This window comes from Staurois parvus, unplaced genomic scaffold, assembly GCF_062004578.1.
Source record: "Staurois parvus isolate SC_StPar_1 unplaced genomic scaffold, SC_StPar_1.0 ptg000133l, whole genome shotgun sequence".
NCBI classification, from domain to species: domain Eukaryota; kingdom Metazoa; phylum Chordata; class Amphibia; order Anura; family Ranidae; genus Staurois; species Staurois parvus.
The window spans coordinates 13,005,057-13,020,463 of NW_028317929.1; the positions used below are offsets into that span (position 1 = coordinate 13,005,057).

The 15,407-nt window shown below is 40.9% G+C and overlaps 1 protein-coding gene across 3 annotated transcripts in view; it reads right to left on the minus strand.

Moving 5' to 3' along the window:
• ARHGAP26 (Rho GTPase activating protein 26) overlaps window positions 1–15,407 on the minus strand; it is a 643,079-nt gene that overhangs the window by 429,648 nt on the left and 198,024 nt on the right. For all 3 annotated transcript variants that reach the window (XM_089673029.1, XM_089673028.1, XM_089673027.1), the window contains exon 11: window positions 13,607–13,685. In XM_089673029.1, coding sequence (XP_089529155.1) covers window positions 13,607–13,685 — 79 coding nt within the window. The remainder of the gene's footprint in view (window positions 1–13,606; window positions 13,686–15,407) is intronic.

The following is a 15,407-nucleotide window of genomic DNA, read 5'->3' on the forward strand; positions in this document are numbered from 1 at the left end:
AAACAAATCATTGTATGCATTTAAATGTTTAGAAATGCACTCTAAACATTGTGATATGAGTAGATTAAGCTCAGTGTGGTAGTTGTGTTTGTAGTACTGCATGTCACTCTCAGTCCAAACTGTGGTTAAGGGCTTTCTGGTTCAGTTTTACTAGGCAAAATGGAAACAAAAATTCATATAAAAGATTCCCACACTGGGGTTTCAACTTCACAAAAGGAGAAAAAAAAATGAAAAACACCAAGCTACCTGGCTCCCGTCAGCAGAACTGCTGCTATTGGCACTTGTCCCTCAAACCTGATCGTTGGCATTTTGGGGCTCATTCAGCATAGTGCCCCAGCTGTACAGAACCACTCTCGGCCTTTTGGTAGGGTTCTCTCGGCATCCCAGGCGCTTTCACTCTTCCAGAGAGACTTACTGGCTCCCTCCAGCACCCTGTATTTACTAGCCGCCTCAGCTTTCTCAGTAGCCAAAGACATAACTGTCCCAACTTCCTGTTGCAAGGAATCCGCCCCCCAACATGAGGCGCAGTCTTTTGGCAGGAACACACAGCTGTACACACAGCTCTCTCTACAGACAGAGCTCTGTCTACAAAATGGGAGGTCTGAGCTATCCTCAGGCTTGGCATATAACAAGCTTGCAAACCTGCATGCTATCACAACCTGCAGGCTACTAATAAGATCTGGACACAGGATGGGAGACTTCTCACCCAAATCTCTTTTGAGATTTCCATGCTCCAGACCCCAAACTGAGATTACAAAACTCAGAGAAGGCTTTCTCCACTCACAATAAACATGCTGGAGGCTCTCAAAGTATAACTTTGCAACTCCTGTGTCATCTCTATATCTATTTCCATAGTGGTAGGGCCTACCACTGTCACAATGTATACAATCCCAGGTTTGACCATGCCAGCATGAATGAGGCCACAGGCCCTTTGCACATTGGGCAGTCTAGAAGCAGTGCACCTGGAAGGCACAGGTGCGGCATTCAGCTTCACTGCAGGCAACCTGACAAGATATAACCTTCCCTTAAGCCGCCCACACACGGGTCAAATTCCGAAAGAATTTGCTTCCGAAAATCTTTTCTAAGAATTTTCATTCGAATTTCTCACCATTAGTGGGCCACAGAAATGTCTGATTTTCATGTAAACATCGAATTTGAGTGATCAGGTATGTTGGAAATTTTTTAAAAAAACAAACGAATTTCAAACCAATGATGGGAGAATCGTGCAAGAAATATAAAATGAAAAAGAAATAAGCCTGAGCTGTGACCTGGAACGAAAAGAAAATTATTTTCTGTAGCAACATGAGGTGAAATTAAAGGCTTGGTTGGTTGAATTTCGAAAGCAATGGTGGCACCATCAGATTACAAAATGCAAGAAAATTCAGATTTTCTAAAGAAAATTTGTTTGCAATTCGACCCATGTAGGCCTGCATTACTCTATCCAAAATTAAAACAGATTTTGCCTTTAGTCCTATCTCAAAGCATAGGCACAGTTACATACTGCCTGTAAAACATGGCAACCTAGCTCAAGAAAGCACTAAAATATATCAGTCAGTCTCTGGATATACTGGTTGTGCTTGTAGTGTTTTAAATGTAAACGGTGCTAAAAGTTAAACATAAAACACTCCACCTAGTCCTGACATGTTCACAGTAAACAACAAATACAACATACATGTAGCCTCAGTTTTGGAGACCGCTACCAGTTGCTTGCCCTTTGACTTACAAATATGGTGCATATTCACAGCCAAAACTGTGAATGGTGGTCTATAGCAGACAGTGGTCCACAGCAGACAAGAATTTAGAACACAGCCCTTTTATTTTTAAAACGCTTTATAGTATAAAAAGAAATGCACTAAACACTATGAGGGTGATTCAATAAATCACTTTTGACACTTGTTTTGATGGTATAGGCACTTAAAAAAGTCCTAAATTCCTAAAAACCTTATGACAGTTTCTTTAAAGTATAAGTTCACCTTTTCAGGCAGAATTTCACTTTTCATAATAAATAGAAGCTTTTTCCAATGCCATTTCTGGCCCAACCATCCCAATGTGCTTTTCTCTCACTTAACCTATCCAAAAGGAGGTTTAAAATCTTGTCAGTTTCTTTTAATTTTTTTAATGATTTTCATATTCCATCATTCCTGTAGATGGTCTCTCAGCATTCACTTCCTGTAGGCCATCTACCAGAAGCCTTCACTTCCTTGTTGCATCACAGACGTGGGTGTGATAGGGTGTGTTCACCATTCTGGACCACACATCCCTCAATACTATACTACCTTCAACCCACTTTCCATACAATCTGATTGTACAATATCCTTAAAATTAAATAGATTGTTCAGATGTGCTCTTTCCTACTCCATAGTTCTGGTAAATCTAAAGTAAATTCTACAGAGATAGTACAATCAGACTGCATAGTGTATGGCCATCTAAATATAAGTACATAGGAGGGAGTGGACGGAGACACTCAGTTGTCAGGCCCCGTTCACATCTCCACGTAGAGAAAACTCAAATTCCCCCATGTTTGTTCTGGGTATTTTGGAGCATTTTCACTCATCATGCACAGGGCAGCCCATTTATTTGAATGGGCTGCCCACACGCAACAATTGCCCCAGAGAAGATCCAGAACTTATTTTGGACCAGAGCTTGATGAGTTACTGTAGTTTTCAGTGCATTTGTTGCACTTGGGGTGCCTTTAACATGCAATGACAACACAAATGTAACGCACATTTGCAGCTTATTTCTGAAACGTATGGCAAAGCTTGCAGTTTCTGTGCAGTTTGCCATGCGTTCAAAAACACATTTGTGAATGGAGCCTCATTGTTCTTGAACAATGTGTTCATTGTTCTTACGGCTGTATCAAATTCAGAAAGAATTATGGCCAGTTTGCAAATAAACTGGTGGAAATTAAAACCAACTCTAAGCTGGCATACTCTACTCTGAGCACGTTTGAGTTGGGAAGCAGTTATGAATATGACCGCTTCCTGCGCAGGTTTTATTGTTTCCAGATTTCACACTAATCCACACAGGCAGTGGCCTAGAGTGCCAATGCCACCAGAGTCTTAACCTATCTGCCCAGTCTTTAAATATCTGACTACAAATTTCCATATGCTGCACGCCCCCCTCTCCCCTTCGTTTACAATAGTTTTTTTTTTTTTTAATACTGGCCAATAAAAGAACAGAGTGTTACAATGGCACTAGTAGCAATACAATGTGAAACTACTTGCAGAAAGGGCTAATAAAAGCATATTACGTATCTTTCTGAGCTGAGATTTAAGAGGAGTAGGTAAGGAGTGTTATCGTGAAAATAATAGTCAAACATGATAAAAACAACTCAGTGAATTCAGCCTAGCCTGTGAAGCTGTGCTTTGCCAAAGTAGGTTTTGTCATTGAAGACCCTAACGCAAGTGCAAGAAAATATCTTCTGAACATCAAATTTATCATCAAAACAATAGTAGGCATAATAAACCATAGAACATCTTGAATGAGCGGCCAATGCACCATAACAGAAATTGGAATATTAATGCATTCAAATAAAACATGCTGAAATGGACATTCACTGTGGTGGACTTGCAAAGTGTATTGGGGTGCCACCTAAAATGAATGGTACTGCAACACACTGCAGTTCAAATATTAGGATACACCACTGTAATGTGTGTTACCATACACATTTTTACTACAACTACTACCTCAACTCATAGGTTAAATGTTTAGGCTCCCATTTAACATCTGACGATGGCTTCCGGTAGTTGGGAATAAGAATGCTGCATGGTGTTACAAAACACCATTTTAATAGGTCTGATTAAGACAGGGATGCTCAACCTTTTGAAGAGCAGAGCCACTTAAGTGATTTGGTAACCAGTTTTGGGCCACAGTGAAATTAAATGGTTCAGAATTTTAAATGTTTTATTTTGAATAACATAATGAACATTTTCCTCATACAGTCGCTGAATGCCGGTGGGAATGTCGGCGGTTGCAGGATGAAAATAAATAAGATTGGTTCCTCTATATGCCTCCCTTCCTGTCCATGTATAAAACTGAATGTGACAAGGAGGCCACACAGGCCCCCTTGAGCATGGGGCGGGGTCACCATTGTTATCCCTGATGCCACACCAGTGTTTGGGAAAGGGGGGGGGGGAGGGTTTACCACCCCCAAACCACAAATGTAAACGAGCCCTGTCCTGAGCCCCATATAAGCTGCTTTCACAATGATGCTCTGCAGTTTATCAGCACTGCAGGTGCAGCGCAGTGCACCTGCAGCTTTCCAGTGGGTTAGCTGCGCTTTGCCATAGATTTCTATTATATTTTGCGGGTGTGCTGCACTTTCAGGCTCGATGCAATATGATGCTTTGGGATGGCGGGTCGGCAAGCCCAGATCGCAAACAACAAATTGCCGACCCTGAGCATGTGCTTCCCTGGTTTGAGGTCAAGGATCACATCAGAGGGCTCTGAAGACGACAGGTTGAGCACCACTGGACTAAGAACTCATTCACATGGGGGGGTTGGGGAGGGGGGCAAGATTGAGCTGCAGTTTTACCCTTTCAAGAAAGGAGAAGAGAGCGTGCAAAGGAAAAAAAAATTAGACATTTTATCTGTCAGATTTATATGTTCAGAACAAGGCCGTTATGTGTTTCACCCCATCACACTGAGCTTTTGTTTAGTCTGGAAAGCCATTTTTTTTTCATTTAATTCTGACAAATAGAGCATTTTACAGCAAATGCAGAACTCAAACTCTGTTCTGTAGACACACAGCTAAATCTTTATAGGAGGTCAGATTTAGCAATGCGACCATAGTAATCTCTATAGCAACATGAGGGCTTGGCAGTGTCACACTGCACTTTGCAAAGCCATTTGATTTACCTTTGAACAGATGGAGCATGCTCGGTGAAGCATGTCTGAAATTCATTTTATTATGTTGTGTAAACTTGACACTAATCCAAGGGACATGCCATATTACCCAGGTATCCTTTCCCTGTCACCATGGCAAAATAATCTATTCTACTTTAAAAAACCTGTAGCCTAATGCACTTTGATGCAGAGGGACTGAGTCCGTTCATGTGGTTGTTTTTTGTTTTTTTTACTTTATCCCTTGCCATGTGCTTGGATTTTTAAATGTAACATTTTCATAAACACCAAGCAGCAACAGACAGGCAGGAAAAAAACAGAAAGATGCTTTTCCAAGTGGGTAGACCTCAACTTGGTAAAAAAAAAAAAAAAATGAAGTGATGGCGCCCATAAGGATCTAACAGGGCAAAACTGAAAAGGAAACAAAAACTGAATTTTTCTCCTCTATAGCCTATGAATACTAAGCATCTCAGTTTATTTAGTGTAGCCTGCCACCTAGTGGAAACAGGACCGTGGTGCAGAGAAGAAAGCAGGTATTCATGGAAAACCAAAGCTCACTTTATGAAGATCTGGCATGACCTCTAATGACTGTTTTACCTCATGCACATGTTTGTTCTATCAACTTAACAGTGTCTACTTTGCAATGAAAAATATATAAAGTAAATATACTTCATGTTGCTTCACTTCCTGAAAAAAAGCTGAATGGCCTTTCCGGTAGGAGTTAACATGCTTCTACTTGCAAGTCATGCTCTTTGGGCTGGTTCTGCATGCAACAGTACAGGTTTTACAGCGCACATCTTTGAATGGGTTTTCATATGAAAATGCAAATTGTACGTTTTAAACTGATAAAATGTAAAAACCTCTCTCAAAAGAAAGTAAAAAACCTCCCTTGCAGTGGCGCTGCCCCTGTATTGCAAGGGTTAAAATGGTTGATTTGGTCAAATGGACCAGGAAAAGCATTTTTACTTTTTGATCTCTGCTCCACTGGCACTCTTTGCTCCAGCTGTGGACTGTGCCTTAGCATCCTTGAATCTAATGCCATGCATTGTGCTTGATGATGTCAGGAGGAAGAAGAGGTGGTGGTGACCAGTCCAGCAACCTGGAGGGAGGAGGAGAGGAACTGTCCGGTAAGTAAAATGCTTTTCTCAGTTCCCTGGACAAAAAAAAAAGTGTGTTTAACCCTTGCAGTGTAAAGATTTGTACTTTGCCTGGCATCCAACACATTCCGGAAATGTCACATGAAGAGTCTTTGGACTGCAGAATGTCTTTACAGAACAAAGATCATCAATGCAGTGCAGCAGGATAGGTATTAACTATGATCTTTTACAGGGACTTTTTAAATTTTTTTTTTTTTTTTTTTTAACCACTTCCAGACCGGACACTTTTACCCCCTTCCTGACCAGGGCAATTTTCAGCTTTTAGCGCTATCACACTTTGAATGACAATTGCGCGGTCATGCAACACTGTACCCAAATGAATTTTTTACCATTTTTTTTAGATAAAGCTTTATTTTGGTGGTATTTATTCACCACTGGGATTTGTATTTTTTTGCTATGTAAATGAAATGTCCAAAAAAAATTTAAAAAAGTGTTTTTTTTATAAAATTTTGCAAATAAATAATATTTCATCATAAATCTTATCCAAAATTTATTCCGTTATTTTTTTAGTAAAAAAAAAAAAATCCAAATTAGTTTATAAGCAAAAATTATAAATTTTTAAACATTTTTTTTTTCATTTTTATTTTATTTTTTTATATTATTATTTTATTTTTATTTTTTTTTTACATACTGTCACCCTAGCAGTACAGTGTCACCATGGTGACACTGTACTACTTGTGGGGGGTGATAAAGATTTTTTTTTTTTTTTACACTGATTGCTTTTACACCCATATAGGATGTAAAAGCAATCATTTCTCTTTCTCTCTGTGTGCATTCCTGCACTCATTGAGAAATACAGAGTGAGCTGTGATTGGTCACAGCTTGTCACATGGTACAAGGCTTTTGTGAATAGCCTTGTACCATGTGACCTCTGTGATCATTCACAGATTTCACACATAGTAAGCAATGATGTCAGAAGTGACATCTTGCTTACTACTTTGCATGTGATCACTGATTCGCCAATCAGTGATCACATGATCGGGACCTCGTACAGAGGTCCCGTCCGACGATCGGTGTTTCACTGTGTCCGGAGGACACAGCGGGCACCGGATCGCGGTGCTGCGCGCTCCCAGGGAGCGCGCACAAGCAGGGTGCGGGGAGGCCGTTTATAGACGGCCACCCGACCCTGCAGTGCCACCGTCCGGCCGTTTATATACAACGGCCGGTCGGGAAGTGGTTAAGAAGTGATAGTGTCACTGAACTTTTTTCTTAAAGAAGGCCCCCTGCAGGTTTATGCCATAAAACAGCTGTGCTGTCACTGCTCCTGGTGCTTCCATCTTTACCCAATCTTCTTCCAGGTTTGCTCTCTGGTCCTCTGAATGGTCAAGTCGCAATGATGTCACTCCTGTACATGTACAAAAGAGTTACCGATTCTGCCTGGAATACAGAACATATTTGTACATGTGTAGTAAGGTCATCGCCTGCAGACGATGTGAATATCTGCTAAATAGCGTAGGTTTACCAGATATTCATGGTAGCTACAGGTAAGACTTGTTATACAACATAAGCTTACCTGTAGGTACAAGTAATCCAAGCAGTTATACAGCAGCAGGCTGTTCCTCTCTTCCCCCCACTGTTTCAGCCTTTACTGGAATCTCCTGTCTCACCTGGGAGTCTGGGACTTATTCGAACCACATCGCTGTGATGTTTGGAAAGAACCGAAGTTCCTTCCTTTCATCTGTGAGTCAGAACCCAAAAAGTGACGAGGATTTCTTCACTTCCAGTTTTGGTTTCTCTGGTTTGTCATTGTGGTGATTGTGGAAGCTATAGTGTTGGCAAAACTAAACTTGAATTTTGGAAAAGTGCAAACAGGCATACACTATATTGCCAAAAGTATTGGAACGCCTGCCTTTACACGCACATGAACTTTAATGGCATCCCAGTCTTAGTCTGTAGGGTTCAATATTGAGTTGGTCCACCCTTTGCAGCTATAACAACTTTAACATTTCTGGGAAGGTTGTACACAATGTTTAGGAGTGTGTCTATGGAAAATGTTTGACCATTTTTCCAGAAGTGCAAGTTTGAGGTCAGGCACTGATGTCGGACGATAAAGCCCAGCTTGCAGTCTCCACTCTAATTCATCCCAATGGTGTTCTGTCGGGTTGAGGTCAGGACTCTGTGCAGGTCAGTCAAGTTCCTCCACCCCAAACTCGCTCATCCATGTCTTTATGGTCCTTGCTTTGTGCACTAGTGCGCAGTCATGTTGGCACAGGAAGAGGTCATCCCCAAACTGTTCCCACAAAGTTGTGAGCATGAAATTGTCCAAAATGTCTTGGTATGCTGATGCCTTAGGAGTTCCCTTCACTGGAACTAAGGGGCCAAGCCCAACCTCTGAAAAACAACCCCACAGCATAATCCCCCCTCCACCAAACTTTACATTTGGCACAATGCAGCCAGGTAAGTATCGTTCTCCTGGTACCCGGCAAACCCAGACGCATCCATCAGATTGCCAAACAGAGAAACATGATTCATCACTCCAGAGAACACGTCTCCACTGCTCTAGAGTCCAGTGGCGGCGTGCTTTATACCACTGCATCTGACGCTTTACATTGCACTTAGTGGTTTAAGGCTTGGATGCAGCTGTTCAGCCATGGAAACCAATTTGATGAAGCTCTCTGCGCACTGTTGTGTTAATCTGAAGGCCACATGAAGTTTGGAGGTCTTTAGCTATTGACTCTGCAGACAGTTGGCTACTTCTGCGCACTGTGCGCTTCAGCATACGCTGACCCCGCTCTGTCATTTAACATGGCCTACCACTTCGTGACTGGGTTGCAAATGGACTTATTGTACAGGTGGCAACCTATGACGTACCACGCTTGAATTCACTGAGCTCCTGAGAGCAATCCATTCTTTCACAAATGTTTGTTGAAGCAGTCTGCATGCCTAAGTGGTTGATTTTATACACCTGTGGCCATAAAGGTGATTGGAATCCCTGAATCCAATGATTTGGAGGGATGTCCCAAAATGTTTGGCAATACAGAGCATCTCCAGTATGAGGTCCTCCAATCCTGATCATTTGTTAAGCAAACTTGTGGGAATCCGACATGAGGTGGTTTTTCCCAAAATACAATTTGTAACCCTAGGTCTTGTGCATCCAGGCCCCAGAGGAGGCGATTGGAATAAAATTCTCCTAGAATGAGCAGAGATGGATTTTCAGTGCCACTATCCAACATGGTTTAAATGAAACTAGCTCCTTTAGACCAATCCTAGAGGGCTTCTCAAAAGGGGGTTGGGAGGAACATAAGGCTTTCCTCCGCCTGGGTTTCCACCATTCCCTCGTCGTCATGGACTCTTTTCCCTCTTCCTCTCTAATCTTACTTTTACTGCTCATGTATATCTATATATCTATATCTATATATATCTATATCTATATATATCTATATCTATATACAGTATATCTATATATCTATATATATCTATATATATATATATATATATATATATATATATATATATATATCTCTATCTATCTCACATGGCAGAAACCCAATGTATTTAGGCATCTATACGTTGTAAAGACGGCTTGCTGAAGTTCAAACCGAGCATCAGAATAGGGAAGAAAGGGGATTTAAGTGACTTTGAACATGGCATGGTTTTTGGTGCCAGATTACCTGGTCTGAGTATTTCAAAAACTGCTGATCTACTTGGATTTTCTCACACAACCATCTCTAGGGTTTACAGAGAATGGTCTGAAAAAGGGAAACTATCCAGTGAGTGGCAGTTGTGTGGATGAAAATACCTTGTTGATGTCAGAGAGGTCAGAGGAGAAAGGACCGATTGGCTTGAGATGACAGAAAGGCAACAGTAACTCAAATAACCATTAGTTACAACCAAGGTATGCAGAATACTATCTCTGAACATAGAACACGTCGAATTTTGAAGCAGATGGGCTACAGCAGCAGAAGACCAGGTGCCACTTCTGTCAGCTAAGAATAGGAAACGAGGCTACAATCGCACAGGCTCATCAGAATTGGACAATAGAAGATTGGAAAAACATTGCCTGGTTTGATGAGTCTCGATTTCAGCTGCAAAGTTCAGATGGTAGGGTCAGAATTTGGTACAAACAACATAAAAGCATGGATCAGTCCTGCCTTGTATCAACGGTTCAGGCTGGTGGTATAAACAACCATGCCACGTTCAGAGTCACTTTAATTCCCTTTTTTTTCCCCATTTTGATGCTCGGTTTGAATTTCAGCAAGTTGTGTTCAGCACGTCTAGAGGCTTAAATGCATTGAGTTGCTGCCACATGATTGGCTGATTAGCAATTTGTGTTACCAAGCAATTGAACAGGTGTACCTAAAAAAAGAGGCCAGTGAGTGTATATACATATATTGGTTTTTGTGTTATTATATCTTTTGTATTATTTTTTGCATTTGTATTCATTGTGCTTAATGTATACGTTTGCTTTTCTTGATAATTTTGGTGTAATGTTTATTGTTGCCGTTAGGTAGTGTGCACTGAGCTTTGATGCACCTGGTCTTGGATTGCATCTACACCCACCCGGTGCACTGGGGGCCCCTTTGGTTTACCTAAAGGGGCCTTCTAATTGGCTCTTTTATTGGGCATTTCCATCCGGAGAGAAGGCTTGGTTCTCACCAAGCCTAGTTTCCACTATGCACTCAGACCAAACTGATCCAGTGTGTTGTGTGATGTCATCACGCTGCAGCTGGTGCTCTCGTGCTGTGCATCCTGCGGGCGGGGGTGCCTCCTATAAGAGGAGACCCTGCTTGGAGCGGTTATCCACTCCTGGTGCCCAATTGGTTGGCTTTCAAGCAGACCGTTCATACTTTACGCCCCTTACTTTGTCTATCAGACGCCATGCTTGCCAACATGAGCGATGGAGGTACTTCTACTCAGTATGTTTCAAATTTAAGCTGATCCTTCTTTGCCTCTGGCTGCATTGGCTGTATGGGCTGACCATCCCACTATCTGTTGCACTATTTCTCTTTCTGCTTTTTACATATTTATAGGTTACTATTAACATCTTTTTCCCATTTTTGGGAAATGGTGGCTACAACTGATCTAAGTTCTGACATCTGATGGCAAGTCTCTGTTACCATCTCACTCTCATGGACACTATGTACCATGTAAGCTGTGCTTTCTAGGGAATAGCAATTGAGACGTACATCCACCCCTTTTTTTTTTTCCTATAGCGTTACTGACATCTTCAGGCCCCCATTCTTTCTCTTGGTGATCCCAATGGTTATAGATGTTTGGGATTCTGGCGCATCTCCTTTGGTGTGACCACATGTAGCGACAACATACTTTTTCTATCATGTGATTTTATTTTGGCGATCTCATGTAATTCTGTGAATACAGGCTAGTGCATACTGCTCCCACCTATGCTATACCAATACTTTCTATGTATAATGACTTCCTGAACCAGCAAGCATACACCGCTGAAGAAGAAATAATCTGGAAACACGTCGGGTGTCATTTCATGCTTCTCATGTTTGGGTTCGGTTTACGTGTAATATTTATGTATTCCACCTCATTTGGTCGCCTCTTCAATATATTGTACTATGCATTTGATCTGATGTTTTTAGATTATTTGTAATACAATTCAATATATATTATTATATATCACCAGGTGTTTTTTGGACATTTTGCTGCATTAAAAGTCTCCACCTCTAGAGGACACCACTCTATCCATATGTAATATTGGGATGATTATAGCCTCAGATTCCCATACTCCACTGCATAATACATAGTACCTAAACCAAACTTCTAAATCATACAGGGACCAAAAAAAAAAATAGGGAAAAAAACTTATGTTCCATTCATTTAGGCAATATAGCATTAAATTTATACATAGAGTTTCACAAGGGATATATTTATTTAGATCCATTATCCACTCGGAGAGAGTTGGTAGGCGAGGCAAGGTCCATTTAATTGCAATCAACCTGAGAGCTATAAAGAAAGCTCTAGAGATAGTAAGCACCAGATCATGATCCGCAGAAGAGGGGTCAATATATCCTACCAGGCATGTCAGCAACTCAGCTAACATATTCCTCCCCAGTAGTCCATTAAAAGTACCTACAACCTCAGTCCAATATTTCTTCAACTTGGGACATTGCCACATAAGATGGAAATGGGGTCCTGAAAGATGACTGCACCAACTACAACACAAGTTATCTCTCAAGCAAACAGTATACAAAAATCCAGGCGTTCTGTATACCCTGTGTAGAATATATATCTGAGTCAATCTACGATGTACAGGTAGGCAGTTTCACACTGACAGGAAGAATCAATAAGCTACCACAGCCCTCAACAGCACCATGGTAGGCTGTTGGTATTTGTAATGTTCCCATTCACAGAACCCTGAATAAATGGCGTGACCAGGCAGACGGAGCTTTAAATTGATTTTGGAATCTAGCTAGTAAAGGTATAATAATAATAATATCTGAGATATAATCTCCTGGAAAGTTAGTTACAGTAATACCCAGATATTTTAGGGCAGAGACCACTGCAAACAAGGAAGGCCAAGGAGCAGGAGATAGATCCAAAGGCAACAACATAGATTTCTCCCAATTTGATGTGTATTCCAGAGAATTTCCCTAACTTCCCTGTGGTACATAACTAATGGTAAAGAAGACTGGATATTTGAAAGAAATAATAATATATCATCCGCATACAGTGCGATTTTTTTTCTTACAGTAAACCCAGCACACAAGCCAAAGTTTAAATCACAAAAGCAAAAAGAAAGAGAAAGTGCGGCAGCATATAGCAGTTTCACCCAGTTACAAAAATTAAATCCCACTTGTAACTTATCTAGAACAGTCCAAAGATAGCACCACTCAACGCTATCAAATGCCTTTTTTGCATCTAATGCAAAAATGGCTCTATCGGTTTTAACAATTGTCAGAATTTGCACAATCAAATAGGCATGCCTAACTGTTTGGAAGTTCTAAGAAATTTTCTAGCAAAAAAAATTAAGATTTTTCCATGTATCCTAGAAATGTCAGAATTGGTCTGGTTTTGAAGTGGTAAAAATCAATATTTACAACCACTTTAAGGACATTTGGTGCAGGGCGTGTTTCGTATGCACAGTCCCGCCTCCCTCGCAGCGCTCTAGCAGCATTTAATGGCATTCATGGCAAATGCAAGGGGTGACCTTTGATTGCAGGAAAAACGAGAGTACAGGCTGCCCCTGGGGGGTGAAGGATAAGGAAAAGTGAAGCTGCTTCTCAATGGTAAACTAGATATCAATAAGCATTTAACACTTGTAGCATTGGGGGGGGGGGGGCACTGCAAGGGTACTTTAAAGCTTAGCTCCATGCAAAGCTTTGTCCAGTGCAAAGAGAATGTCACAGTTCATGTAACAGGGCTCTTCTCCAGTCAGGGACTCTTTGTGGTGGCTCTCCACACACATATAATATGTAAAATACTAATGCAGTGAAGATTACTGGAAGTGTTATGCCATTGTGCGGAGAATGGATACTGCTCTTCTTTATAAATAGGCTTGCTGACAGTTTGCCACACACAAGATCAAGGATGTCGGGCATATGCATGTGGGTCTCGAGTCACAGTTTGTTGAGCAAAGCCTATTGAACCAGACCACCCTATTTCATTATTCTATTTAAATGTTTCAACATGAGGATACTTACTGGTTCCCGTCCATCCATGGCTTCCATCCACAGCCTTCTGTCTTCTTCTGAAAGAGCCTGCATAGTTATTACAGTTGGCCTAAACAAACAAAAATAGTCAAAGTTACTTCTTCAATTATTTGCCATATGTTATAGCTGTGGCAGATAATGATCTAGTGACTGTTTAATTGATAGTAGCAAATTACAATATGACATTCAGTTCTTAAATTCGATTTACTCATTGCCATCTAACAAATTGACTTGATGTGCACTTCCCATGCATTCACATGCATAACTGCTGCAATGCACTAATATCACATGAACAATCCTTGATCAAATATTATTGCCAATAAACCATAAGAAAAACCAACTTGTTAGAGATTCATATCCAGATTAACTGCATTTTTCTACACCTATATTAAAGATAATAATTTACAGGATTCAACGGTTTTAAAGGAAGAAGGGATAAATAGTGGGGCTGTATTTTTAATAAGTTGCTTAAATAAAAGAAATAAAGAATACATTTGGAAGCTGGACTTCTAGAAAAACCTGCTGCTTTGGAAAGGTTCCTGGTAATGGAGGTGGGTAACTCAATGTTTGCCTTCCCTCCTCCTTCCCATGTCCTTGCAAAGGTGACAAGGAGGAGCAGGGACTTAAACTTCCATACTTAATAAATCTCAGCTGCTAGATCATATGTTTGACATCCTAGCAAATATAAAACCGTTTAATATGCTGGACGCTATGATTGTTAAAAGTCTGGTAAATGATTTATCCAGCAATCTTCAGCTCCCGGTACATGAAGTCTCCCGTCGCTAATCACTTTTTGTTGCAGTTTAGAAGAGATCAGCAGTAAGATCTCCAAATCCACTCTGGGGTACTATAGTGTCTTTGGGATAAGCCAAAATGTCACCAATAATGCAGTAGCAGCAGGAAGATAAGAATATTGTGTCAGTACTACACAAGTGTGGTCGAATTACAGCAGACAGCACCTCGCAGAGGTACTACCCACCACCATGCCTGCCACCAGCCCCCTCATCACCACTTGCCAGCCCCCCTCCTTCACCATTGTGCCTGCACTCCCCTTCTCCCATCCATGCCTGAAACCTCCCCACCACTGCACCTTACACCAGACAGCTCACTCTCTCATGACAACGTACCCCCATTCCACACCATACCTGCACACCAACCCCTACTCTCACTACTGCATCTGATCTCTGTCCTGTCACCACCTCTACTATGCACCCACAACTTAACTTGCCATTGCACCAATGCCTACCTCTACGCTTGCTACTAGTGAACTGATACATGCCTCAAAACTTGCCGCCATTGTAACATTGAGTAGTTCTGTGTTTTCCACCACTACAGTGATGCCCTCTTCTATATGCAGCCCCTACAATGAACAAGTACACTTTTGCTAGTCTATATTAAAAGACAAGCTTTTCATCTTTAAAATTGATGGGGAAAGGGCATCTATTGTGGACCAACTGAAAATATTGCAATCCAATTTCTGTCATACCTTTTGTCATTGCTTATTTCACATGCATGCAATTATATTACATTTACTGCTTTGGGCATGTTATTGTTTTTTAAAAATAAATAAGGGCATGTATACGAGGAAACTAGGCATTGTCTATAGGAGAAATATATTACAAAAGAAAATGAAGGTTCTGTCAAGAGATTTCAGCTGCTATTGCTTAATATTGAAAAATAAAAAAAAGGAACATCTTTCTCTCTGCTATGAGCAAACCCAATAATTTTCCTTTGTGACAGAACCTAGAAATGAACACTCCATTTTCAAGACCCTATTAAGAGTGTTACATAT